Source organism: Labrus mixtus, chromosome 2, assembly GCF_963584025.1.
Source record: "Labrus mixtus chromosome 2, fLabMix1.1, whole genome shotgun sequence".
NCBI classification, from domain to species: Eukaryota; Metazoa; Chordata; class Actinopteri; order Labriformes; family Labridae; genus Labrus; species Labrus mixtus.
This window is the reverse complement of record NC_083613.1, coordinates 32,298,796-32,325,256: the sequence shown is the minus strand read 5'-3', so window position 1 is coordinate 32,325,256 and position 26,461 is coordinate 32,298,796. Positions and strand designations below refer to the sequence as shown.

General features: G+C 43.0%; 2 protein-coding genes across 3 annotated transcripts in view; one reads left to right on the top strand and one right to left on the bottom strand.

The window, feature by feature from the left end:
- ntn1a (netrin 1a) overlaps positions 1 to 20,404 on the top strand; it is a 77,218-nt gene extending 56,814 nt beyond the window's left edge. For both annotated transcript variants that reach the window (XM_061062393.1, XM_061062385.1), the window contains 2 exons: positions 8,774 to 8,848; positions 16,376 to 20,404. In XM_061062393.1, the coding sequence (XP_060918376.1) occupies positions 8,774 to 8,848; positions 16,376 to 16,704 (404 nt within the window). In that variant the 3' untranslated portion in view covers positions 16,705 to 20,404. The remainder of the gene's footprint in view (positions 1 to 8,773; positions 8,849 to 16,375) is intronic.
- Positions 20,405 to 21,201: 797 nt separating this feature from the next.
- The window catches only part of stx8 (syntaxin 8), a 47,016-nt gene continuing 41,756 nt past the window's right edge, over positions 21,202 to 26,461 (bottom strand). Inside the window, exon 8 of the mRNA XM_061062580.1 lies at positions 21,202 to 21,961. Coding sequence (XP_060918563.1) covers positions 21,897 to 21,961 — 65 coding nt within the window. The 3' untranslated portion in view covers positions 21,202 to 21,896. The remainder of the gene's footprint in view (positions 21,962 to 26,461) is intronic.

The following is a 26,461-nucleotide window of genomic DNA, read 5'->3' as shown; positions in this document are numbered from 1 at the left end:
CAATATGATGTTACGATATAATACGATGCGTTACGATACTTTACGATACGATATGTTACGATACAATATGTTACAATACATTATGTTACGATACTTTATGATACAATATGTTACGATACAATATGTTAAGATACAATATGTTACGATATAATATGATACGTTACAATGCTTTACGATACTTTTTGATACGACACCATACGCTACAATATTTTACGATACGTTACCGTAAGAGATGTTATGATATAATATTTTATGTTACGATACATTATGATTTGTTACGATATGTTACATTCCGATTAAATATATATTACAATATCCCAACCCTATTCCTCGCACTAGTTACTCAGATATCTCTCTTTAATTACTAAACCCACAAGTTGTTTATATACGATTTGATTAAAGCACTCCTTACTTCATTCAAATATAATGATAACCGCGGTCATAGCATGAATTTGTAAAATGTACAGCACATAAACGTCTCGTAGCGTGGAAATAAACATTCCTTTACAAAAGCGAGTTAGAATAACTTCCACATTTCGTTTTTTGTCCTTGTGCTGGAAAAAATTGAGTCATCTGGCAGCGCATGTTTGCTCTGTCTCACCCATGAAGTAGCAGGAGGCCCATGCTATACGTGTGTGTGTGTGTGTGTGTGTGTGTGTGTGTGTGTGTGTGTGTGTGTGTGTGTGTGTGTGTGTGTGTGAGAGTAAGAGGCTCCTGCAGCTGTTGTTGGGCCCTCTGAGCTCCCTTACATTCCCCGGACAGCTTCGATTGACAGCACAGTCAGGATACTGCCGAGCCAGCCCCTCCTGCCCCCCCCCCCCCCCCCCGCCCTCCTAAAAGTCCTCCACCTCCTTCTTTCTTTTCTCTCTCGCTCTCTACGTTCGCTCTCCTCCACTTCCTTCGTCTCCCTCTGTTTCACGCTTTGTCTTCACATCACACTGTGGGTGGTGTCGAGCCGGAATATCTGGACTTTCTCTGGGCCCCCTTGTCATGAATCTGTCCAGTTTCGGGGCGTAGGAAATTTTCCTCACCTCATTCATGGATTACGGGATAAGTGAGAGAAAAGGCTTGTATTGCTTCATCAACTTCAGGAAAAAGATCGGCATTCCAACATGTGAAAGCACAACACATGTTTTGGATGCTGGGGTTGTTTTTTTTTAAGGTATGAAAGCTGCACCTTCACCTCCCTCTCCCTTTCCCCCCAAAGCAACATGAAATCCTCACTGAACGTAAACACAACCTGAAGGAGACAGCGAAACGCCTCGGACCATGTAGTCACACAGATAATCTAATCAGGAGAGAGAGAGGTTGAAATCAGGCGGTTTGGAAAGTGGATCACCCTGATGGACGCTCTGTGTCGCCCGTGTCAGAATCATGAATATTACCCTCTTAGCCTTCGATAAACGAGGAAAGAGGAAACACACATATTACTCGGCGTTGTATTTTTCAAACAGCTATGATGTCATCTCACATGTGATTAATGAGAGCAACCCACCCGGGGTCCTTACACTCAACTTGAGAAATCAGAAAATAATATAACTGTGCCTGTTAAGAGGCTCGAATCGATCGGGCTGGTTTGATATTTTTTGACTTTTCTGAACATAGATCGGCATCAACACATTATAGTAATAAACATATTTATAGATTTACTTACTGTGAGTGTCTTTTCAGTCGGCCTCCCTCGAACCGCACAAACGACCACAATATGTGACCAGCGGTGTCCTAAACCTCACATACATTAATGTAGCCTTAAATCATCAAGTATTTCCTAACGGTCCCAGGGTTACAAGATTTTCAAGGAAGCATTAAACATGTTACCATGGTGATATGAATACATTTATTTATTAGTACATTCCTTTTTTCCTTTTTGTTTTTGGTAAGACACTTTGGTTTAGTGATCTAGTTTTGTCATTTTTTGCCAAAAATATTTACAAGACATGTCTATAAAAAAGGCAATAATACATGAATTAATGTAAGCCTGGTAACAGAAGCAGAAGGACACACACGGCAACCGCTTGACCAGATGCAGGGACATGTTGGAGCATCGGCAATGTTTTCATTCTAAAGTTTTAGGACGCCTTTAAGGACACTCAAGCACACAGATATCAAAAACACCACAGAAACAGGAATCAGTTTCAGTGTCAATCAAAAAACATGACAACATTTTAATACAATTCTTACCACCATCACATTGGTTGTAATGAGGAATTTTGGAGATGAAGATGATGAGCAAAGGTTTCAAAATTCATAGAAAAAGAAGAAAAAAAAATGTAGTTTGGAAATTTGTGAGAGGTTAAAATGAAAAATAAGACGAGGGGAAACAGAAATGAGGTCATGGTGAGAAAAACAACGACTCATTTTGAGGAAGATGAGGCTGAAAGAGTCAGAAGATTTCATCGGAATTTGGAAATTGATGCAACAATAACAAGAGAGAAACCCTGGTGTGTGTGTGTGTGTGAGTGTGTGTGTGTGTGTGGGGGGGGTGCTGCGCTGACAGCTGTGAGGCAGGTGCCGTGTTGCGCCTCACTTGGACGGAGAGGGGGGGACGTGTTTTGAGGAGAGGTGAATGGAGGGCGTGAAGGGTAAAAAAAAAAAAAAAATGGAGTGGATATTAATTTGTCCCCCCCCCCCACCCCCCCTCGACCACACGGCGGGGTTGGAATGCATGGAGAATACCTCCGATTGGTGTGGCCCAGACAAAACACACATTGTTGCCGGTAGGTCACGGATGGTGCGAGCCGCCACTCCCACGGGTCGAGACTGAGACGTCTGCGCAGCAACAACGCAATGTGGAGGAGATTAACCACCGATGACCTGTAAGGATACACAGGATGTTCAGAGTAACTGATGATGATGATGATGAGGAGGAGGACTGGAGTGGTGATGATGAGGCTCATGGGTGTCGTGGTGAAGGCTTATACGTGTGTGTGTATGAGTGTGTGTGTGTGTGTGTGTATGAGTGTGTGTGTGTGTGTGTGTGTTGTCAGAGGCTGGAAGTGATCAGAATCAGTGGCCGACCCCTCCTTGGATTTTTTGGACATGAGTCTTGCCTCACACGCCCTGCGCTCTACAGTCATGTCAACGTGGGCTCTTGTTACGACCACTTATTAGTAGGAGAGAGGGAGAGGAGAAATAATGCTGCAAGACCTTTTGGAATAAGCTCGGCCAATCACAGAACAACACCGTATCAAATTCTAATTATTGGTATAAAAAAGTTTGCTTAAAATTTGTAGATATTTTTTTGGAGTGTAGATCTTGGCCGGGTTGTTTCCTCTCTAGCGTGACAGCGTGTGCTTTTGAGTGAAATTCAACAGGAGTCCCCCCGCTGACTCATCTGAAACTCATCAGTTACAGTGAAAGAGGGCCGACACCAATCATCCCTGAACTGATTACGAGCCGCCACCCGCCCCCTCAAAAGTAAAAATCTCAAATCAGGTCAACAGGCCTCTCCAACAGCCTCTCAAAACAAAAAAACAGAAAAAAGGCCGTCCACTCCATCGTCTGACAAGAAAAGAGACGAGGGCCCTCTCTCTCTTCTCTCTCTCTCTCTATCCCTCTCTCTCTCTCTCTCTCTCTCTCTTTTGCTGGACGGGATCCAAACTCTCCCGGCTCTGGTGCGATCGGCCCAGAGCAGAGCAGAGCGGGGCACCACACTGGGCTCTATAATCTAATTACATGCTTTATTTGCCGCAATTTGTTTCTCAATCAGTCTGCTGGAGGGAGAAAGCCCTCCTCCTGGGCCGTCATTTACACCTCCTTTATTGATCGCGCCCGCATACAGTACGTGGCTGTGTGTTCACACCGAGTTATCCAGAGCTCGTCTAGACTTACATGATAGAGATTCACCATCACACTTCGATTGACTGTCAGATTTCACTGGGTGGTTTGATTTATCTGTGTGGAAAAAACCACCAACAAACACATATTTGTGTTCCTCCATCCAACCACAGAAATGAGCAGTTACTCTGAATCTTATTTTTAGAGGTTTTATTCGGTATGACTGGTTACTTTAAGCTCACTAGAGCCTTTGTGTGAGCCAATGTTGTGAGGATAAAGTCCACTCATTGGTGGATTTATTTTTTCCACACACAAAGCCGTGGATTATCTGTGTCAGGGTTGTTTCAAACTACGGGAAATACTCATTTTGTTTTATTAGAGTGCAAGAAAAGTAGAATTTTCCTTAAGGACGTCTGTTTTTTTTCATTAGGTAGAGGTACATGTATGTGGAGGTGTCCTAAATACCAAATAAAAAGTGAAACATAAGATAGTAGTGATGTGTCGACGAGCTCTTTCAAATGAATGATAGGAGTCTCCGGACTATTCCCTGTTGAACTCCTAACCTCTACATAATCGACCCTTGAATGAACATTCAGGGAGCTTGCAGGATAAAGTTAAATGTCTGTAAAAATGAATTTTGCACCCCTTGTGATCCAGCATGCAGAACCTTCTTGTGTTGTCGGGTCATGTTCAGTCGTGCAGTGTCATCAGTGTGGTCAGTGGAAGCGTTGTCTCAAAACCAGAATTTCAACATTTGACGCAATAAAAATCAACAATGTCCAAAACTGTTTCGATACCACGGCAACAACAAAAAAAAAGTTCTCTGCATCAAATATTGTCTGAATTCTCGTTTCAAACAGACACACTCTTTAAGTTGCACAAATAAACATTACCGATGTTTTAATGTCGGTTTTGTCATTTTAACCTCATTGACCCTCACAACTCACTACATTTTCAGGAATTTTCTGTAACATGTATTTACTAGGACAAAGTCAGGGTGTAAAATGTGACCAGTTGTGTTCACACGTGCAGCTCAGCCGTTAATTTCTGGACATTTTCAGGAGTTTGTGCATGTGTAAGAACTCCATTATGCACAGAACATGGCCGTAGTATGTATGACTTTTAAGCCCTCGTCACACTTCACTCTATTCCTGAAAATTTCCTAAAATTGCCCCGAGTGAAAAGTCTGCAAGAAAGTTTGGTGAGTCAGGCTTTAGCTGTAATTCTCAGTCCTGTACAGTCCTGTATTCTGCCTGGAAGCAGCTCTAGTCAGAGAACGATTAGCTTAGAGGGCTGTACAGCACTTTGATAGAAAGGCCAAAGGTCCACCTCTCAGTTACGCACTCCTCGCTGCTCTGAAAGGCGCAGAAGACAAAGCGCTGTAGTAACTACATCTACTCAGAACACCCAAAGCACATCTTAGCTCGGTGCTGGAGGACTGCTCCCACTTCCCCTGCCCGTAACGGGCGCACAAAGGGAACATTTGTCCTCACCGTAGGGGACTGCCTTGCCCTAAATGGGGATCTCGGGGTGCTCTCAGCGGGGCCCGGAGCTGCGTCTCAGGGGTACACTAATGGGGAACGAAAGGCCATCAAAGGGAAGTATCATGATGGCATCAAGGGGGGTTATGAGAAAACAAAGCTTCCTTTCCACGACTCCGAACTCCCCCCCCTCCCCCGTCATTTACATGGTAATCAGGCGCAGCTCATATAGACTCCTCTGTTTCTTTTACTTTGTCTATTTTTTGTTGCTCACTCTATTTACCACCAACTTTGTGGCCTTGCTTTACCAGCTTTGTGAGGCGTCCATCTTTGTTTTCTTTTTTGCTGATTTTACTTAAAACCGGGGGACCTCCTCTTCTTCTTCTTCCTCCCCACCCCCCTCCGATAAACTTCACCCATGTCTTCTTCTTTTTTCTTGTCAACCTCTCCACCCCTTCGCTCTCTACCAGTATCCACTCTCCCGCCTCCTTTCCCCTGCATTTTTTCTTGTCCTGGTGTTGCCCGGGGCAACCTCATTCAAACAGAGTATAAAGGAGAGTAAAGGCATGGAGCAAAGATCTGCCCGCAACAATGAAGTTTGTTCATATTCAGGCTTGCCTTGAAAAGCTCCGATCCTTCTTCCACTCAGCCCATCACTCTCCTCCATTACTCCTCGCTGTCCATCCATCTCCTGCTCCCTCCTTCCTTCCTTTCCTTCCTTTCCTTTCCTCTTTTTCTTTCCCTTTACTCATTACAACTCGCAGCACTAACGTGTAAACCAAATCAGGACTCTGGAACCAATTTTATGCCGGTTTGGGAGAGCGCTGGAGGTGGGAGAAGAAGAAAGAAAAAAAAGGAGAGAACTTGTTTTTTCTTCTTTATGATATGGCCTCCCGTCTCCGTGGCCCTGCGCTGTAAGTGTCTGGCAGCATGACAGCATAGCATGGGGCAAATCAGACGTATGGTTGCCTCCTTCACCTCCTGGTAATCTATCATAGAAGCTGAAGGCATATGCAGTTCCTCATGCAGAGAGAGCAGGGCTCGTTACAGTCTGCAACACGTGTGTGGTCAGCCCTTAAAAAGCTTGTTTTTTGAATCCTTAAAAAACGGCTCAACAAATTGCAATAAAACACTGCGATATGGTTTTCACACATCCCAATAAATGTCCTGGATATTTTCAGTGTTAGCTGTACGTGTGAACGCAAACAGATCCATTTTAAAAACCACCGGCACTTTTTCCTGACAGCCCCTAGTAAAAATTTCTGCAGGATGTTATGTGTAAAATCTGTATTTTGTGTCACTGCTAAATGTTTCAGTTATGAAACAGTACATTTTGCTCCTGTTATTTCCATTTCCATCTATATTCAAAAGGAAATAATCTTCAGAAAAGGTAAAGGGGTGATAATGGATTTGAAGGGTCTAAAAATTTAAATTCTGGTTGGCGTTTTTTGTTTTGGATTTTGAAAATAAAAATAAAAAAATCAGAGAATCGTCAAAGACCAAGTTCTTTGAGTTTTCTGTTGTATCTTTCATCACAAGAAGAAGTACACTGATTTACACAAGTCTTGAATGTGCAAAAGCATCGGGTTTGGTGATGACTGATGCATGACCAGTTTCACTCACTGAAGCTGCTCCAGTAGTTTATTTTCCTCTCGTCCGTTGATTTTGTGAATATGACATATGAGGCAACAAGCTGTCATTATAGTGTCATAATCTGCCGCTTTGACATTCAGCTTGGATTGTGATGCAAAGTTCATAGTGTGAGCGTCGTCTTCACGTTATGTCTTACCTCCTGAGACCTCCCAACTGTCCCCGCTCCTGGTAAAACTGAAGGCTGTGCGGGACATGTGCAAAGCAGGACTACAAAGAGAGGCTGTCCTGAAATTTTCTAGAATTGTTCAGGAGTGCATGTGTGAGAACCGTGCGTGTGTGTGTGTGTGTGTGTGTGTGTGTGTCTCCCTGCAGCAGAGCGCTGCGAGGCGATTAGGGTGACCCCTCTGCCTGCGTGAGGTATTTATTTGTTCACCCACCTCCCCTCTTAAAAAGACTCCTCTGCCTAAAGCTTCATGGATGGCTAATTTTCCCTTCCTGACCTCCCTTTGTGTGGCATTGACCCCCTTCACACCCCCTCACCCTCCACTCCCTCCAAAAAAGCTGCCAGGCCTCAGCCCCCCCCCCCCCCCCCCCCCCTCCTCTTGTCTACACTGCAATAAATGCAAAAGCTTGACATGGTCCTCGCTGGGGCCTTGAAGTGATCCCGGGGTTTTTTGTTTTTTTTCTTGAGGTCGGGGGGGGGGGGGGGGGGGGGGGGCTGAGGTGACAAGCGAGGTGAGATTTGGAGGGAGTGGAGGGTGGGTGGAGCGGGAGGAGGAGGGTGGTGTGCAGAGGCCTGACACATTCCCACAGTGTGACAGGGAGTGAGTGAGTAGATGGCAGTGGTACCATCAGGTCCTCTCAGAGGTCCTCAGGATCACATGTGGGATGTTGTGTATTATGTTGTGTGTTGTGTTTAATCTTTGGTCCTCCAAGGCGTCACTTTTTGCCTTTATTTGGACAGGGCAGTCGATAGAGCTGGAAATCAGAGAGAGAGAGAGAGTCGGGTATGATATGCGGGAAAGGAGGCCCGGGTTCAAGTCCGACCAGGGCCTCCTTTCCAGCTCTGTCTTGCTTTGTGGACTAAAGCCTAAGCACATGTGATGCGACCTCACCTCTAGACCCTTACTGTGCCATTTTCATGTATTACTGTGTTGTTTATATTAATCATTGTTTATTGTTGTTGTTTACTTTGACGATAAGTTTCACATTGAATTTCTTTGTACCTGCACAATTACATGAAGATATTCTATTCTAGTATTCATCTATAATCATAATGTATAATAATAATAATAACTTTATTCATATAGCATACGTTTTAAAGCAAAGACATCAACTCAGGACAATAACAAAATAAAAATCAACAATCAGGCCAAAGAATTACATTTTTAAATTTGGCCTGTCAGAAGATGTATTTTTTTTTTTTTAAATCTAGGTTAATCGGGTCAAAAAGTGAATCTAAACTAATCACAAATTGAATCAGGTTTAAAAAAAAAGAATTGTTAGGCTTTTATTTTGAAATGTTGTAATGTATTGTCTAAGGCTGAGAGTACTTTCCTTGAAGAGGATAATCTACGGTGAGCCTAAAGGGACAAAATAGCATGAGGTTAATCGTGATACAAAAGAAATGAATACATTACTTTCAGACGTTAATCCTGATAAACTAGTTAATGCTGAAAGTAAATATGATGAATCATTAGAGTCTCATTTTATTAGGATTTCCTTTACAAAATTCTGAGAACAATATAAATACAGATTTGTATTTAACTTTATTTAAAATGAGGCCTTCATGTTATAGACAAACACCTAAAAGGGATTTTCTTTCTCCTGCCAAAAAAAACTTTATCCCATTAAAAAATAACCGAGATCTTTTTTCCTCGTCCGGCCTCTTAACTCTGATTCCTCTCTCTGTTTTTTTCCAGACTGCGACTCTTACTGCAAGGCTTCGAAAGGCAAACTGAAGATCAACATGAAGAAGTACTGCAAGAAAGATTACGGTGAGTCCACAACAGCATCCTTTTTAAACTGAGACTTGGAATAATGTTCAGATTTACTGGAGAGTTTAAAAACATGTGTCTGATGGAGGAAACATGCCGGAGATTATTTCACTGACGTGACCCGGGTTCCCAAAAACACGTTTCTCCGTCTGATTTAGGGATGTAACCAAACCAGAGTTTTAAACTTTGATACAGTTTTAATGATACCTGTTTCATTAAATGTTTCAAATGTCCTAGGCTCCCAATATCGGGTCATTTTTTCTTGATGATTAGTAAAAGTTGAAAGCAAATGTTTTATTCCCCAAGATGGCTAGGGGACGAGCAGAGTAAGAATAAAATAAAACCCCGGGAAAAGAAAGAGGAACTGAGTGTAAGCTGACTTTTTTAAAAGAGATTAATTAACCAACTGAAGGAAAAAGGTAGAACTCAAAACAAGCATCTTCCACAGAAGCTCTAATCTAAGCTCTCTAACTGACAGGCAAAATACGACTATGCAGGAGCAGGAAGGCCTTCATTTCATCGTGCCTCCTCTTTGCTTCAGGTTTCATAAAAAACTTTGCAGCCCAAAAAGTTGCCAATGTATTTGTGCAAGTCTCTTTTAATCGTTTGGTTAAAACGATGACTGAAGGCGGGACATTTTTTGGGGATAATTTCAACAACTTTGCGTTGTTCAACCTTGTTCTGCAGGAACAAAATCAATATGTGTCAGAATAGAATAGAATAACTTTATTGATCCCAAACTGGGAGATTGTGGTGTTACAGCAGCCAAAGCAAATACAACGATATAAGAATAGATACATAGTAAATAAGCACTTAAAATATAAAAAATAAGAATAAGAAGAGATTTATAAATCAAGGATTTAACTTAACATTCCTACTGGTTTAAAAAATTTAAAAAAAAGAAAATACAACATTTATTCAGGCTTGTCAACTGAATGTAAAAAAACTTGCTGGAGGTAAGAGATGTAAGTTTGCAAAAACAGTGATGACAGTGGTAGATGTGTAAGGGAAATTCAAATAACGATATAGAGGGTTGTCCAGAGCTGTGCAAATTTGTGGCTGTGCAATCAAAGATATACATGTTAAAGTTGGACATATATATATATGGACAGACTGTTGGAAGCAGTGTAATCGCTGCAACACAACCACAAATCTGTGACAGAAATCCAACATTTCTGACGCTCGTTGTCGAGGAGGCATCTCACTGATGGCTCACTCCGGCTCTCTGAGCACAGAGACAAAGGATCAAACAGACGACAGCAAATCTTCAAGGAAGAAGAGCGAAGCAGACAAACAGAAGGAGAGAAAGGGCAGGATGAAGAATTAGGCTGAGGTGTGTGTGTGTGTGGGGGGGGGGGGGGGGTCTCTGAATAGGCATTTAAGACAGGGCTGGATAAAGCATAGACAGTGTGACGGACAGTGGGTGCTCTCTCAGAGATCCTCATTAAGCCAGACCACTCCCCCCCCTCCCTAAAACCGACGTGTTTCTCGCTGCATTCCTGTGAGCACCCGTCCGCCACGCCATTCAAGGTGTGGATAAGACGTATGACCTCTCCCCTCTGCCCCTCCCCGAGTCCCCTCCCCTGATTGAAGTCAGGCTGCTGAAACCGGTCAACCGATCAGCCGGCATCCTGCGGCATACCTCAGCAGCTTGACGGACAGGCGCGGGCTTTGTTCTGCAGAGGATTTGGAGGAGTTAGGGGGTCGGCTTATTGACACCTCCTCTTCCAACAAGGGCCTTCCTCACTGCTGATGTCGGGAGGAGGGAGCCGCTCGGCAACAAATGTTCAAGATTGTTTCAGTTATCTGACTGTTTTCAGAGAGTCGCAATCAAGGGGCAACCATGTGTGTTAGGAAATGAAGCCTGTGCGGAAGTGCAAAAAAAACTGCAGTTCCTGGAGTGTCCAGTAGAGGCTGGCTCCAAAGGTCGTCAGAGAGCGTTTTTGATTAAAGGTCACATATTATGCAAAATATACTTCACCATGTTCCTCTAACTCTAACATGTGTCCCTAGTCTGTCTACAAACCCCCCAATGATGAGAAAAGTCCATCCTCTCCATCTTTTGCCTGCTCCACTTTTCAGAAAAGGTGGTGTGCTCAAACAGGCCGTTTTGGAGATTTGGAGATTTTCCCCTTCATGACATCACAAAGGGCAGTAGCCCCTCCCCCAGGTGGGTGACACTCCCACAGCTAGGTGTTTGTTCTGCCCTCTGAGACTGCCTTCTGACCGTAAACAATAGGACATGGAGCGAGAAAGCATCGAGTACACCCAAGTCCTTCCAGAGAGGGGGGCGTGGTCAGACACAGCTCATTTACATATTTAAAGGTACAGACACAGAAACAGCCTGTTCTGAGCAGGGCTGAAATAGAGGGTTTATAGACATGATCAAATACAGGATCAGAGTGGATTTAGAACAAGAAACTTCACACACATGTTTTGAGGAGCTCTGAGACTTATTTAAACTGAAGAAGAGGAGAATATGTGACCTTTAATGAGCCAAAATGTCTCCGACCCAGATGCTTTTATTGGGAAATGCTGCTTGACTTACATGAAGGTACTTCTGCTGTCTTTGGTCAAGGCTGTAAACTTCTTTATTTCTGCTTTTAAAATATACATTTCTACATGGGTGTCGACAGGGCTTCCTGGCTTTTGGCTCAAACCTCAAGTGGACACTCGAGGAACTGCATTATTATTTTTTCTGTATCCACATTGGCTTCATATTTCAACACTGGAAGTTGCCGCTTGGTCGCAAAAGTCACAAAAACTCGCTCCCACAAAATCATTGAGCTCCTGAGTTATGTGCTTTGCAGACGATGTTGTGTTATCTTTTTCAATATCAGGTCCATATTTTTTCGTCCAAATCCGCTGCAAGAGATGACAGACAGGTTTCATCAGTGGAACATTTATGTCACACCTGAGTGATTCACACAGGCGGCATTCAGTGGAGGGTGGAGAGGTGGAGCGGTAAAAAAGAGACATGAGGATGTTGTAGTGGAGGGAAAACAATCACTCAACACGTTACTGAGTGCCCTCATGTATGTACAATCTCCCATGAGTGAAGCAAGGGGGAGGCTCACAAAGGGTTTGGCATGTGTGTGGAAGAAATGAAAAGAGAGAGGTGTGAGGGATCCGCTGGTTCTGATGGTTTAGATATGGATGTTTCTTTTTGCACCGAGGTTAGTGTGGTTGATATAAATAGGATTTTTTCCCCTTTTTACAGTCAGGTTTTGGTGAAACCATGTGTCCACCATTAGTTTGAGATATTCCATCATCCCCTGTGTAATCCACTTTCCCCATGCCTCGCCGTCAGCAGGGGGGCTTTTGTACACGAGAAGCATTAAGCCGCTTGTCATATCCATCTATAGTTTGCAGCAGCATGTTTTCGAGATTCACAACAAGCTGGAACAAGATCCCTGTAGAGTTTTATTTTTTTTAAAAGCCACAACCAGCTCGGCGAGGCTGATCGAAAAAAAAAAAAGTCAAACACAATGTGGATCTACAGAATGAGTAGAGCGATGCTGTGGCTGCGGGGTCGTTGTGAAAAGAGCAGCAGGGGAGCGGGGCGCCATGCTGCGTAGAGAAACGACGCTACAAGCTTTCTGCGGTCGACATACAGACGCACATAAAGAATCACAGGAGGGAGCGGGTGGGCAGGGAGGGGGGGGGTGTCTGATCTCAGAATAATCAGTGGTTATTATAACTACGGCATACTTTTCAGTGTACAGTAGTTATTCACTTAACTCAAACAGACTGAACAGAAAGAGGGGGCGGGGTCAAGGTGGTGCTGGGGTCACAGCAGGTCAAACATCAGGATGACATTTATCTACAGGCACCATGGAGGTTAAGTTTATTGCCAATGACAGCCCAGTATAGTTGTAGTTTGGACTTGTCCACCTAGAGTTTTTTTTCCGGGCAGAAGAGCGCTGGCTGTGCGCTCTGGAGTGTTTGCTTGAAAAAGCGCTTGCAAGTCCGTCCCGTCTCTATGACAACAGTCTGTTGACAACATCCGCTGTATGACCAACACTGCTTATATTTGGGATGGTTTTTTTTACCCGATCAGACGCGGAGCAAAGAGGATGTGGCTACAAGACACAAATCCAAGACGGCAAAAATACAGAGAATATCACACATTTGGAAAAGAGCGCCGGTGACATCGACAGCGCCTCAAGATTTTCAAAAAAAAGGCAGAGCGCTCAGAAGAAAAGACGCTTGGAGTGTCTCTTGCAGTGTCACCTTAACTCTCGGCATAGAATTACACTGAAGGTGAGAATGGTTAGTTGCAGTTAAGAGTGACGGCGAGACTCTTCGCTGTGCGGCCAGAGAATGAACACAAACAGCCACAGGGTCGGACAAAGACGAATGAATGACTGCAGTATGTCCTGACTGTTTCTCCAGGCGGTTGCTTTCTCCTGCGAACGCTCTCTGCTCATTGTAAAAAAAATAGAAAAATAATGCTGGCGCTCAGAAAAAAAACGCTAGGTGGACAACGCTAAGACGCTAGGGACCAGCACTAACTGCACCACCATGCAGCCCTGAATTATAATACTGTTGTGAAATTCAAAAAAGCAGGCAGTGACGGTGCAGAGACAGCCCAGCTCCCAATCATCAACAATCTTTTGAACTCGGTGTGACCACAGAGGCAGTGATTATGTAGAGAACCAAAAGGAGAAAAAGCTTAAAAGTGCATAATGTAGGGCTCTATTAGTGAACCATGAAGGTGAAACACAGCCAGTCACTTTAAGAGCCTGTAACTACAGGGGGAGTATAATGGAACTTGTGGTCGCTGTAATGCATATTGATACGTGCTGGGTTTGGCTCAATGAGAGGAAACCTTCTTCCTCTCTCTCTCTCTGAGGAACAGAACCAGCTGATTCATCACGTTATATCACCCACTGTCTTCCAGCTAATAGTCCTCACTCGCCCCTAAATCACATTACAAGTCACTGAGGTCTGTCGGTAGTAATGGACATAATGCATGTGGAGCTCTGCTGGACCAGAGAGCAGCCTGTTCCACTGAGGATAAAAAACACTATCTGTACCACAGGTTTAGTCCACGATAATGGACCTGTCACTCTTTATTTTTCTGAATTTAATGACTTTCCTTCTATAGATTTATTCACCTTGTAGGTGTTAGCAACAGCTTTTTCTGCAGCTCGCTCTTACGTGATGACAAAATAAATGTCACTAAATATCCACAGCAAAGAAAGAAAATCATTTATTAAACATCTAAATATTGATGCCTTTTAAGAGACCTTTAAAAATCACAAAAATATCCAACTTGTTTGGATGTCATCAAAAGGATTTGGTTCTGATCAAGATATGAGGCCTTTAGCATTAGCCTTAGCTACATGTTAGCATTTATTTACTTAAAGTGTTGACTTTAAAGCTCCTGTGAGATGTTTTTAGGGGCTTATAAAACAGACTAGAATGAATATTGATGCTTCTTTAGGACCAACAAAAGCAAACAAGACCATCAGCATGAAGGTTGAATACTTCAAGGTGATTATTATTAAAGCCTGAAATCGCTGCTGGGGCGGTTCGGTGTCAGAGCAGGTGTCATAACTCTTTGGCTTAACAAAACAGAAGACAGAGAAGTTATGGAAACTCTACACATGAGCATTACTACCTGCACTCACCTGACCAAGAAATGTGTGAAGTGTGGGTGATGCTGTTCGACCATCCAGATTGAGTAAACTGACCCCGTGTGACACTGAGGCCAATCCGGCGGTCCTCCTCTGTGAAAGAATCCTTCATGACTCCCAGTAAGGGTCAGAACTCACCGTGAGCCCCCCACCACACCGTGCCCTGTGGTGGTTTTAACTGCCAACTCTACTCTCGTGGTTTCTGAGGACAGAGCGGCCCGATGATTGAATAGTGGTCACAGTTGGAAAAAGAGGCAGCGAGGCCTGGCAGGAAAAAAGAGTCTTTTCCTTCCATTGTGACAGAGATGTTTGAGCGTGGTGGTTACACCGTGATGAAAAGCTGACGCAGCAAATTGGAGCGAAGCACGAGCTCTCATTAGAATAATAAAAATAGCTGCATGTCTTCATAAAGGAGAGCGGTGGTTAGTTCTCATAACAAATCTTATTTAACTGCGTCGATAAATAAATAATGACTGGACGGTTTCAGGGGGAAAGGGATTGTTAAAAGTGAAAGCTTTGGCACAGCAGACCAGGAGTGTTTGGATCACAGCGGCAGAGCATGGAAAGACTAAAACGAAAAGGTGAATGCACAGCGGGACACTCGTTTAACCTTTAAAAAATAAAGTATATGTTGAGGTCGCTGTGCTGTAGACGTACTTTGTGAAAAGAATAACCATAGAGTCCAAACTTGAAGCACAGCAGCGTGTAGTCCCGATAAGTAACTCTTGACCTGACCACGATCTGATGTGGTTACCTTGATACGTCAACCTTAAAGAGGACATATCATCCCCCTCCACCTTTTCAAACAGTCCCCCTGTGGTCTAAATGAAACATCTGTGCTTTGGTCAAAATATAACATGAATCAAGCACCAGAGGAGGTTTGTGACCCTGTATAAACCAGCTCTCTCAGAACGCTCCGTTTTGGTGTGTGTGTCTCTTTAAATGTAATGACCCCCCCCCCTGAGTTTTCCCCGTAGACATCACTCCTCTGTAGAGAGAATAAAAATGGAGGACCTGCGCAAACGTTTTGCTCTAGGCTGGGAGTGGAGTCCATGGGTGGAGATACCAGGGGAGGGGAGGGGATTTTTTTTTTACCAGAATCCCACTGTGACATCACAAGGAGAGCACATCTGAAACGGAGCATTTTTCTCTGTGTTGTAAGACTTATGTAGACCACAAACAAAGGACTGGATGGGTTTATTTCACATTTTGTGGGTCAGTAGACACTCAGGTTACCCAAATAAATGTTCAAAAACACTGTAGAAGAGGATTTTTTTTTCCCCTTTAAGTTACCATGACAACAAACTTTAACAAACAGCGTTTAGAAACAGAAGAGGCGGTCATTACAAAACGCTCTGAAGACAGCATTGCGCTGGAATGCATACAGTTTTGTTTTTTCTGTTATGTGATGTTAGTTTTTTGTTCTCCTTAACTTTGAGTTTGAGATGTGCTGCCTTCATAAATTTTTGAGGGGGCGCTACTTTGTGCATAGGGGTGCAAACGCTGTAAATGTGCAGAGTTATTCTCCACAGGATGCATCTGAATGACTTGCTGATTAATCGACTTTTCCTGTAATGTGTAACATACTGTAAACATTGTGCATGCTTCAAGGCTCACCTCAGGATGATTGGTTTAGTAAATAAATGAGTGCAGTTCTTCCACAGATGAGCTCGTCTTTGATATTGGCAGCATGTGAGCACACTATTGTTAGCATTTAGCTCAAACACCGCTGGGCCTCATTACAGCCTCATGAAGTTGTAAGAATGGCTGCAGACTCTTCGTTAATAAAAAAAATCACCTCATGCCGAGACGCTGATTGCACGTCGGTGGAATGTCGTAAATCTCTCATTAAGTGATAATGTGTCATCTCTGTTGTCTACTGCAGCCGTCCAGGTGCACATCCTGAAGGCGGACAAAGCCGGCGAGTGGTGGAAGTTCACCGTCAACATCATCTCCGTGTACAAGCAAGGCGAGAGCCGCATCCGCCGCGGCGACCAGTTCCTGTGGGTCCGCGCCAAGGACGTGGCCTGCAAGTGTCCCAAGATCAAGCCGGGGAAGAAGTACCTGCTGCTGGGGAACGACGAGGACTCCCCCGGGCAGAGCGGGGTGGTGGCAGACAAAGGCAGCTTGGTTATCCAGTGGAGGGACACGTGGGCGCGCAGGCTCAGGAAGTTCCAGCAGCGCGAGAAGAAAGGCAAGTGCAAGAAGCCATAGACGATGGGGAGGGGGGAGGGGGGGGGGGGAGATGGAGAGGAGAGCTGAGCGGGTCGTTTGAAAAAAAAAAAAAAAAAAAAAAATTGGAAGAGAGGCAGGCGGAGGACCACGGACAGACAAGAGACTGTTTATGTCGCTGCTTTTTTTTGTGTAGAAGCATGAAGAGAATTATTTAGGATGTTTTTTTTCTAGTGAACTTTTGTTGAAGGAGCTCACCCTGCAGATTTGGTGTGATGGTTTTTATTTTACTCTGAGATCTGTCTCTCTCGTGGATTTTTGCCGAATTTGCACCTATTACCAGCATATAAAGTTATCTGTGTTCCTTTTATCTCCGTATGACAGCATTATATTTTGTACATTGTTGATTTCATGGACGTTTACTGCTGGTTCTAAAAATGACACAGAACAAAAAAAAAAAAAAAAAAGCCACTTCTAAGCCGCTGCAGGTTTTTTAACCTGTGTGGGTTTCAGTCACGAGTCCTTCTTTAAGAATTGTGCCATAAAACCTTTTTTTTTTTTTTTATCCACATGAATGCACAGCACATTTATCGACATATTACTTCCATCATTTCCCCTTTTTTTTTTTACAAAACCAGGTACATCTGTGACTCAAGAAACATAAAACATGTCGTCCTACATTTAAGATTTTTACAATGGAAGAATTTCATGATGTCAGGAGAGACTTAAAGATGAATCTGTCGCTTTACCCCCCCTCCCTGAATAATCTCTGGTTTGCTTAAATAATCTGTTGGGTCCTTTTTTGTCTTTACTGGTTGGATTCTACTGGTTCTGTATTTTCTACAAAGCTGCATGTGAACGCTTCACATCTGATCCTGATACTTCCAGTTAGCCGACCACTAGTGATGCTCCAGATTCTGAAGTTTTATATAAATGAGTTGATTTGATTTACGGAGGACAGGCTGCGGTAAAAATCACAAATTTTGCATTTACAAAACCCACATTTTTACAAAAATTGGATTTCCAAAAACGCACTGATTTACTGAGTTACTGATATTTTTTATTTTCTATTTAACAAACCCTGCAGGAGCTTTTAACCCTAAAGAAGGAGAAAGGCTAACATTATCGATTTATTTTTAACAAAATAAAACCCCAGAACATCTTTTCTTGGATCACTAATATGCAGAAAAATAATATGGCCTCTTTAGTTTTTTTTTTGTTTTTAATGAATTTGATCCACATTTAAGTGAGAATATTTCCAGGAAAATTCACAGAAGACAAAATGTGTTTGGGCTTTTATTGTGGCGGGTCGTGCTGTGTGGGTGAAAGTACAGCATGAAGATGTGCACACAAGAGCATCAATTAAGACTTTGGTGTCAATGTAAACATTTTTCTTTTCTACCAGCTCGTGAAAAACTAATATTTGAAGACGATAAATGACGACAGATGATTTTTAAGGTGGAAGCCAAATGTTAAAAAATATAATCCTGAGGACGACGCAGTGCATGGAAATGTTAGTCCCTTGCACCTAAATACATTTGCCTTAAGTGATTCATGTGCTCCAGTACTTCCTTTGGATCCGCTCTGAGAGAAGGAGTCCACTGAATTATGTTAAAACGTCTTAAGGTCCGCCTCTGAGAGCAACGACCTGCATTTGTGGAGCGGAGGAAGTGCAAGAGTTTCCTTCTGCCTTGTTAACAAAAATAGAGTTTAGCTCACTGAATGATAATTTTGATGTCAATAAAAGAATAAGAGATAAAGGTAAAAAAAAAAAAAAAAACCCTGAACAACAAACCGTACATGTTCTCAAAGGAGGAGGATGAAATTTAAAGTTACTTCCTCTCACCTCTTCTTTACTTTTCAAAATAAAACTACAACACACACATCTCCTCAGTGTCATTAGTAGAGACAATAAAGAAGGTTGTCACCGTCTCTCCTCTTCCCTTGAACCCAGTGGAAATATTTTCTTTGCACAGTTTCTGAATCCAACGTGCTTGCTTTGAGTTATGTTAAAATCCACCCCACAGATTCTTACATCTTTAGTTTTCATCGATGTTTGAATGCAGATTGTAAGAGGAGGGATTAGCATCGGAATCAGAAGACGACGAGGATGTCCTTACCTCATGTGCTGCAGCGGTGAATCCGTCATGAAAAAGCTCACACACTTATCATGAGCGTGTGTTTTTCCTGGAATCCACCTCTTCTCCTTTTCCATCTCTATAAAATCAGATCCAACGTTCCTATGAGGGAGCATTTAAATACAGTCCCAGTCCACACACACACACACACACACACACACACACACACACTCTTTTGCAAACACAATGCATGACTGTACATTCTCTTTAAAGAAGGGACACTCAGGAGCTGCAGTGTCCCTTTGACCTGTCACATTCATTCTCTTCACCTCCACACTCGCACAGGGACAAACGGGCTGAATTGCAATCGCTTGGTGCTGCTCGATTCAAATCACATCGCTCGTTTTTATTTTATTTAGTGTGCAGTTTCAGTTTGGATTCCTTTGGAGGGATGCATGTAGAAAAACACAGCTCAGGTTTGTAAAAATCAATAAATGGGGACTCCTTTCAGTCCATGTTAACACACACGTGTTCGATGTTCTAGAGGATTTTATTCAGTATGAGTGATAGTAACTCGAAAGGTATTTTTTTAACAAATGGTTTTCATCTAGTGGATCTCTACGGAAGCCCTGACTGGACATACATCGGTACATTTCATTAAGCTCTGTGTTCCCGTGAAAACAATTTCTAGAAATCTCAACGAGGGCCGTCAAACGATTCCTCACGATCAAACGCTAAAATTCAAAAGTTAATTGCAATTAATTAAATTTATTATTGTGAACTTACATTACTTTGCATTTCAAAAACTGTTTTTGTCATGCTTTTATTTTGTATTTTTAAGCTAAGAGTACTGTACTTCCTGTTAAGATAACAACCTGCTTTTATTTTGGAAGAAAATAATAAATGTTTGGATGCATGACCCTTTAGGGCTTCCTTACAACTTCCTTCATTTAAATGAAAATAATTTCTGATTCTCTTTGACCTGAAAGCCTCATGGATCGATTTCACCAGAGTTCAACTGTAAAAAAAAAAAAAAAGAAGATAATCTGTGTAGGGTTAGACGACGTCCATAAGAATGTTACATGCTCCGCCAGCATCACTGATGACATCATTGTACACACTATGATCACATGTTCCTGCCTTCATGTCTCACTCCGCACCACAACTGTCCATGTCAGTGTTTCTGTTTGGCTCAAAGTCGTCTGTAACCTTTAGAGTCCGTGGAGCCTCATGCTGTAAATTTGACATCCTGTGTCCTGAGCGATGGTTTGACGAGCTTCCTGATGAACCGCCACACACACACAGACACACACACACACACACACACAGACACACACACAGACACACCTGTCAAAGCGTGTTGCTTTGTGTTCATACTATGAATTGTAAATGTTGTTTAGTTGTCACCATTGCCAAGACTTTTTGCAATGTTGTTTTACAATGCGTACTAATATATTATGGTTATTATATATGAATATATTTAATGACACAAGACATTGTGGATTTTATTGTCTTTTTTTCCAACTCTATTTTTTTTTTTTTGTATTTTGTTTGTGCTCGTTTTAGATTGTTGCCATTAAAGAAGGAAATAACTACTGAACACACCAACCTGGTAGAACTAAATTCAGATTTTCAGTTCAAATAAACTCTTGTTACATTCAAAACACTAAAGTGTCTGTTTTTTATTTCATCAGTTTTTGGAGTATGTGAGTGTTATGAGTATGCACGGAGTGTGTGGACACACCTGATCTGTTTCAAATTAGCTGCACGCACTCGTCAAGCTGGACGGAATAGAACGACCCGGACAGGAAGTCAGACAAGGAAACTCACAGAGCGTCCAGTCAATTTCAAAATAAATGTTACAATTCACTTAGCAGACACTTTCATCCAAAGGGTGTACATCAGAGAGTAACACAAATTCATTCATACACCACCACTGAAGCAGAGGGAGCAATGCAGGGTTGAGTGTCTTGCCCAAGGACACATTGGACATGTTGTTCAGCTGGGGATTGAACCCTTGACCTTCTGGTTGAGAGGCAACGACTCTACCAACTGAGCCACGGTTGCCCATAAAAGAAAACATGATATATGGACTTCAGATAATTGGTCCTAAGATAAGAAAATTCCAACCCCCCTAGAAATACGTCTGAAGGAGACACCCACCTGGGGGAGGGGCTACTGCCCTTTGTGATGTCACTCAGGGAAAATCTCCTAACGGCCTGTTTGAGCACACATTTTCTGAAAAGTGGAGAAAACAAAAGACGGAGAGGATGGACTTTTCTCATCATTGGGGGGTTTGTAGACAGACTAGAGACACATTAATGTCAGAGAAACATGGTGAAGTGGATTTAGAATAACATGTGACCTTCAAAAAATGCACCCAACCAAACATCATGACACTAAACGGTGCGATTCTGCAGAGTAAGGCCGGAGCGTTGAAGCAGACAGACAGGAGTCCGGGGACTTTTAACTAGAAATGATCTTTATTAGAAATTACGAGCCGAGCTGATTTACAACGAAGGACAAGAGAGCCATGTTAGTCACACAGCCGAGCTGCTTGTTTTGGCTGAGAGCTGTTCTATAAACTCTGTAAAATCTGAAGACAAATGATAACATTACAGCTGCTACAGTAATGCATGAGTAAATATAAGTGAGTGTGAGTATTGCAAAGCTTGCAGAATGACTGTTGGCAGGGTGAGCCTCAGACAGACCACAGTCAGACTTATGAGGGGAACGCTCCTGCTGCCTGCGGGAGGTCCTAATCCTGGGTCAACATTCACCACAGTCCAGGATCAGAGGGGTTTAAAAATCCTCCAAACAGTTTGACTAATTCATACATTTTCAGTTTAATGACACCTATAAAGAAGACAGTTTACACACAAGTTATTTCTTTGCCTTTCACCCGAACAATGAATGATTGTTGATGTCACCTGGCACATGGTACCGTGCCGCTAAAGGAGTTTTTTCACATCGCCTCGGTCGGGAAATCATCCATAACCTTTGTGTCTCAATGTGAAGAGAGGGAATGGGAAATAAAAATCCGACTAGAGGTCAGGATTAAAAGAATGTCTGTACATGTGCACGAGGTTTAAAAGTAGGATTCTGCAACCAAAGTGTCGGGATTGCCGTGTCCACGACCGCCGCTGTCCTCTTCAGCTACACCGGCCACACAGCGATCACGATGATGGCTATAAGGAGGAGGACGATCACCACCATCATACCTGAGGGAGGAGAGGAAGAGAAAACAGGTGTCAAGAACGAGAGCTGGATAAATCATTCTGTCATGATGCACAAATGATCACTGAAGCTTCAGTGTTTATCCAGCTCTGCATGGGTCTGTAAACCTTTCTGTGTTCTAACCTCTCTCCATTTTTCAAAAGCATCTCCAATATTGATCCTAGTTTGAGCACGTTTCTGCTCGTGGAGCTTATTAGAAACATGCAGAGGCTTTTTAGGTCGGGTACAATCACTTCTATCTGAACCACTTCTCTTGCCCGCTTCCATCGCTGCAACACCTGTTGACCTGATAACTGCTCTCATATCTGACAAAAAGAGGGGCGTCCAAAACGGCTGTGTGTGGGGGGATCTTAAAACCGCCTACCTTCTCTGGTCCAAACAAATCCAGAGCATTCAGGAGCAGAATCTAAAGTTAGAAGGAGGACATACTGGCTGCTGCATTGTTGTCAGAGAAGCCAGCACTTCAACATGTTTCCTTAATGTCTGATCAGATAGTAAGATACCTTTATCATTTCAGTCAGTAGATTTCTCACTGATTGGTCCTTTAACTCTGAAAACGTAGCTGTTGAGCTGCTGAGGAGTTTGAACCTGATGTGAGACAGACTCATAGAGGAGGAGGAGAGAGGAGGAAGAGGAGGAGGAGAGAGGGGAAGAGAGGAGGAGGAGGAGGAGAGAGGAGGAAGAGGAGGAGGAGAGAGGGGAAGAGAGGAGGAGGAGGAGGAGGAGGAGGAGAGAGGGGAAGAGAGGAGGAGGAGGATGAGGAAGAGGAGGAGGAGAGAGGGGAAGAGAGGAGGATGAGGAAGAGGAGGAGGAGGAGAGAGGGGAAGAGAGGAGGATGAGGAAGAGGAGGAGAGAGGGGAAGAGAGGAGGAGGAGGAGGATGAGGAAGAGGAGGAGGAGAGAGGGGAAGAGAGGAGGAGGAGGAGGACGAGAGGGAGGAGGTGGAGGAGGTGGAGGAGGGGGAGGGGCTCAGAGCAGACACAGGGGAATACACTTGGAAGAGTTAAGGAGCCTGCATACCTCACGATGAATTTTCAAAGGCCTTGATCTAACGAGGGTCCCGAGTGAGTATGCCCTCACAGCATATCACCGTTTTTTCTCCTGATGACTTAATGCAGTTTACATGCGTTCAACAGCCACAGACGCTTTATTGCTGCAGATCGCACCCTGTGATAGGCATGTGTTTCTGATTGTGCTCCGAGAGGATAATCATTGTTTTTCACTGATACCATGGAAGCGGAGAAAAAAAAAATGTGCAAACGCTCACTCACACTTCATCAAAGCGCTAAACCCCCAGGACCTGAAAATATTACACTTTTTATTGTAGCCACCACCCAGGGAAAAAAAAAAGTGTGTAAAATCCACTACAGGAATTCTGGTCCTTCGTAAAAAAAGAAGAATGTCTTTCGGGAACTTTACCATCACTTTTTATTGAATATGAATCATTTAAATAGCTGACGGAATCTGGTTTGATGAAGCTTATTAACTAAAGCTACAAATAACTGACTCCTTAGAGGGTTTCTGGAGAGTAGAGTTAAAAGAACTAAAACTTTATCTGCTTGGCTTTTCACCTCACGATCATTATTTTCTCTCCTTTGTTGCTACGTCCAGGTCAGTCGTATTTACAGATGGAACCGATCTGATCTTATATCAGTATCGGGTCTGATATCGATGTAATTTACATATTAGATATCGGACTGAGGTAGCCGATCCACGTCACTGTCTGTTACTTTCTAATGCTTTGTTTCTGCAATGTTCAACACTTTGGATCAACTATGTTGTGTTTAAAGTGCTATATAAATAAAATTGAGTTGAGGAAATATGGTTGGACACTTTAAACATTCTCAACCCGCACGGTCTCACTTTGAAGACGTTCGGACTGAACTGTAAAGAAGTGTCTACAAATCGTCTCCGTGACGACGTTCGGACGAGATGCAACAGCTCCTTCTATGTGTTAAAAAGTAAAATTCTTACACTTCAGTTTGAAAGATTTAACTTGAAAAACCTGCTTCCTGTTTGTATGTGAAGACAGTACAATGCAACGCCAGCTTTGTGTAGCCTCACACACTACACAAATATCGGAACCAGTATCGGTACTTAAAAATAGGAGATCAGTGCATCTCTAGTCATTTTCACCGGTTTGAATCATGTCCAATCCAATCGAATTGTATCCTCTCCTAAACTCACCTGTGTGCTGTCATTGGCTGGAGGAAACACACCAGCTCCTCGACCCAAAAAACCTCACGAGTCAACCGAAACAAATCAAATCCAGTCAGAGGACAGAGTCTCTGCAGACGTGTATGGAGGCCCAGAAGGGATAATTGAGCAGCATTACTTTTGTATAAATCTATATTTGATTTTTTTTAGAAAAAGCTTCTGACTCAGGCTTTAAAAAGTTGTTGGTTTGATTCACTAAAGTCTGACAATCATTACAGGTTCCGTTGGTACTGATAAACTATCCATATGAGAAATATACGAGAGCAGCGATGGTTTATTGTGCGCATCGTAAACACTTGCATGCCTGTCAGATTTGGTTATCCCTCATGTAGTGTTTATATTCTATGACTTTTACCACCAAATATGCCACAAACTCGTGAGATATGGAAGACTTTCTCCAAGGACGAAATCATGCACCCCCTCTTCTAGGAGTGATGATTTCAAACAACTGCATATCTGGCCGGTCCCCCTCTCACTGACTCGAGCAGTCCATTGTTATTAAGCACAGCGTTGGTATTTTCCCTCAGCCTTTCACTTTGGGTTTACATTTCTCTCATTCTTTGGCTCTCTCCGCCCGCGCACTCCTCCGCCGCCTAATTGGTCGTCTTTCCCACAGGGGAAGAGAAGGGGGCCGAGATATAAGCCATGCTGAACTAATTGCTTGCGGTGGTCGTGGTGGTGCGGCGGTCTGATGAAATGTGCGGCTGATGCTGGTTTGCTCTGCCAGGATGTGGCTTTAGAGGGTCCAGATGTCTCTTTTTACCACTTTGGCTCCTTGTGTCCTGACTGTCATCTATACTCTTTGGAGAAATTCATGGCTAAATATCTCTTTCTCTGATTATTTTTCAATCATATAGGATCCTAGTACATGCAGGTTTTGGTTTGTCGAATGGCTTTTTGACTGGAGCATCGAATTTTGGCATTTGCCCCCCTACCATGTTGGTTTTCTGGAAGTGAAGTGACCATATTTTGACCAAATGGTGGAGAGGGAGAGTAGTGTTGGGTTGGCATATGCACAAGTAAACATACATTGTATTTGTGGTTGTGGTTGTAGCAGACTGGAGTTGAAGAGAGAGTAAACGTACAAACTCACCAATTTTCTTGTTTGAATCTGTCATGAAAAAGGGGCAGTTGAAGGAAACGTACCAGATACCTTTAAGGGTGTTTTCACACTTAACAGTTTTGGGGTTTCATCAAAACAAACTTGAGTCCATTTGCCAAATTATAGCGGTTCTTTTGCACTGGTGTGAAAGCTGACAGTTGAACCCTAATGGACCAAACAATTGTACCAAGCCGACTGACAAAGATAGGTCTCGGTCTGCTTTTTGGTTTGTTTGTTTGTTTGTAGTAACAACATGAACCGACCTCCATCCGGCATAACTGCGGTAAGCACTGCACATTTTTGGATGGTCGCGCAGTGCATCATGGGTAGGATTGTAAGCCTTTTGCCACCACAACAGCAGCACAATGAATCCTGGACAGACGCTGGACTCATGAGGAGATGCGGTTGCTCATAGAGATTTGGTTGGATGACTGTTTAAGCTCACAACTTTAGTCAAACACAAGAACACAAAAATGTGCCTACAATGATAAATACCAACAATATAAAAAACGATAACCAGTCCCAACATCAATCTGTGTCGTTGTCTGTCCATTTTGAAATTGGAACTAGTCTTTGTTTACTTTCAGGATTTTTCCATCGAGAAATTTGGACCTATCAGAGAGCATTTTGGTCCCTGAGTGAACTCAGACCACTCTTGAGGTAATTATGCAAAGATGTAACATATTGGTCCTTGATTCAGACCGGAGCAAACAAACCATCGGTGTGAAAACGCCCTAAGATAACTGGAAAGTTTTCCATAGAAACAAATAGTGTTCCAGGTTGTAAACACCTTTAATCCTGCCTTGAAGTTGGGCGTTTTAATTTAGTGTCTAATGGGGATTGAGTTTCTTTGGGAGCTGGCCTCAAGTGACCACTCTTGGAACTACAGTTCTCAGGATTTCTCAGGACTGCTCGGTGTACACAGGGCATTTCCTCCTGATAACTTACACATGTGAGTATATAAACAGAACAGAACAGCGTTTTTGATGTCTCTTTAAAAAGCTTCAAACTTAAAGCAAATACACACAAGTTTCCAGCAATTATCTTTGTTTGAGTGTAAAAGATACCAAAGCAGCGCCCAGCCCACTTTACATCCAAACATCAGAATTTCATTCAAACTTCTGCCAGCAACAATAGCAGTAGAGGCCGAGCTGTAAAACATGTGC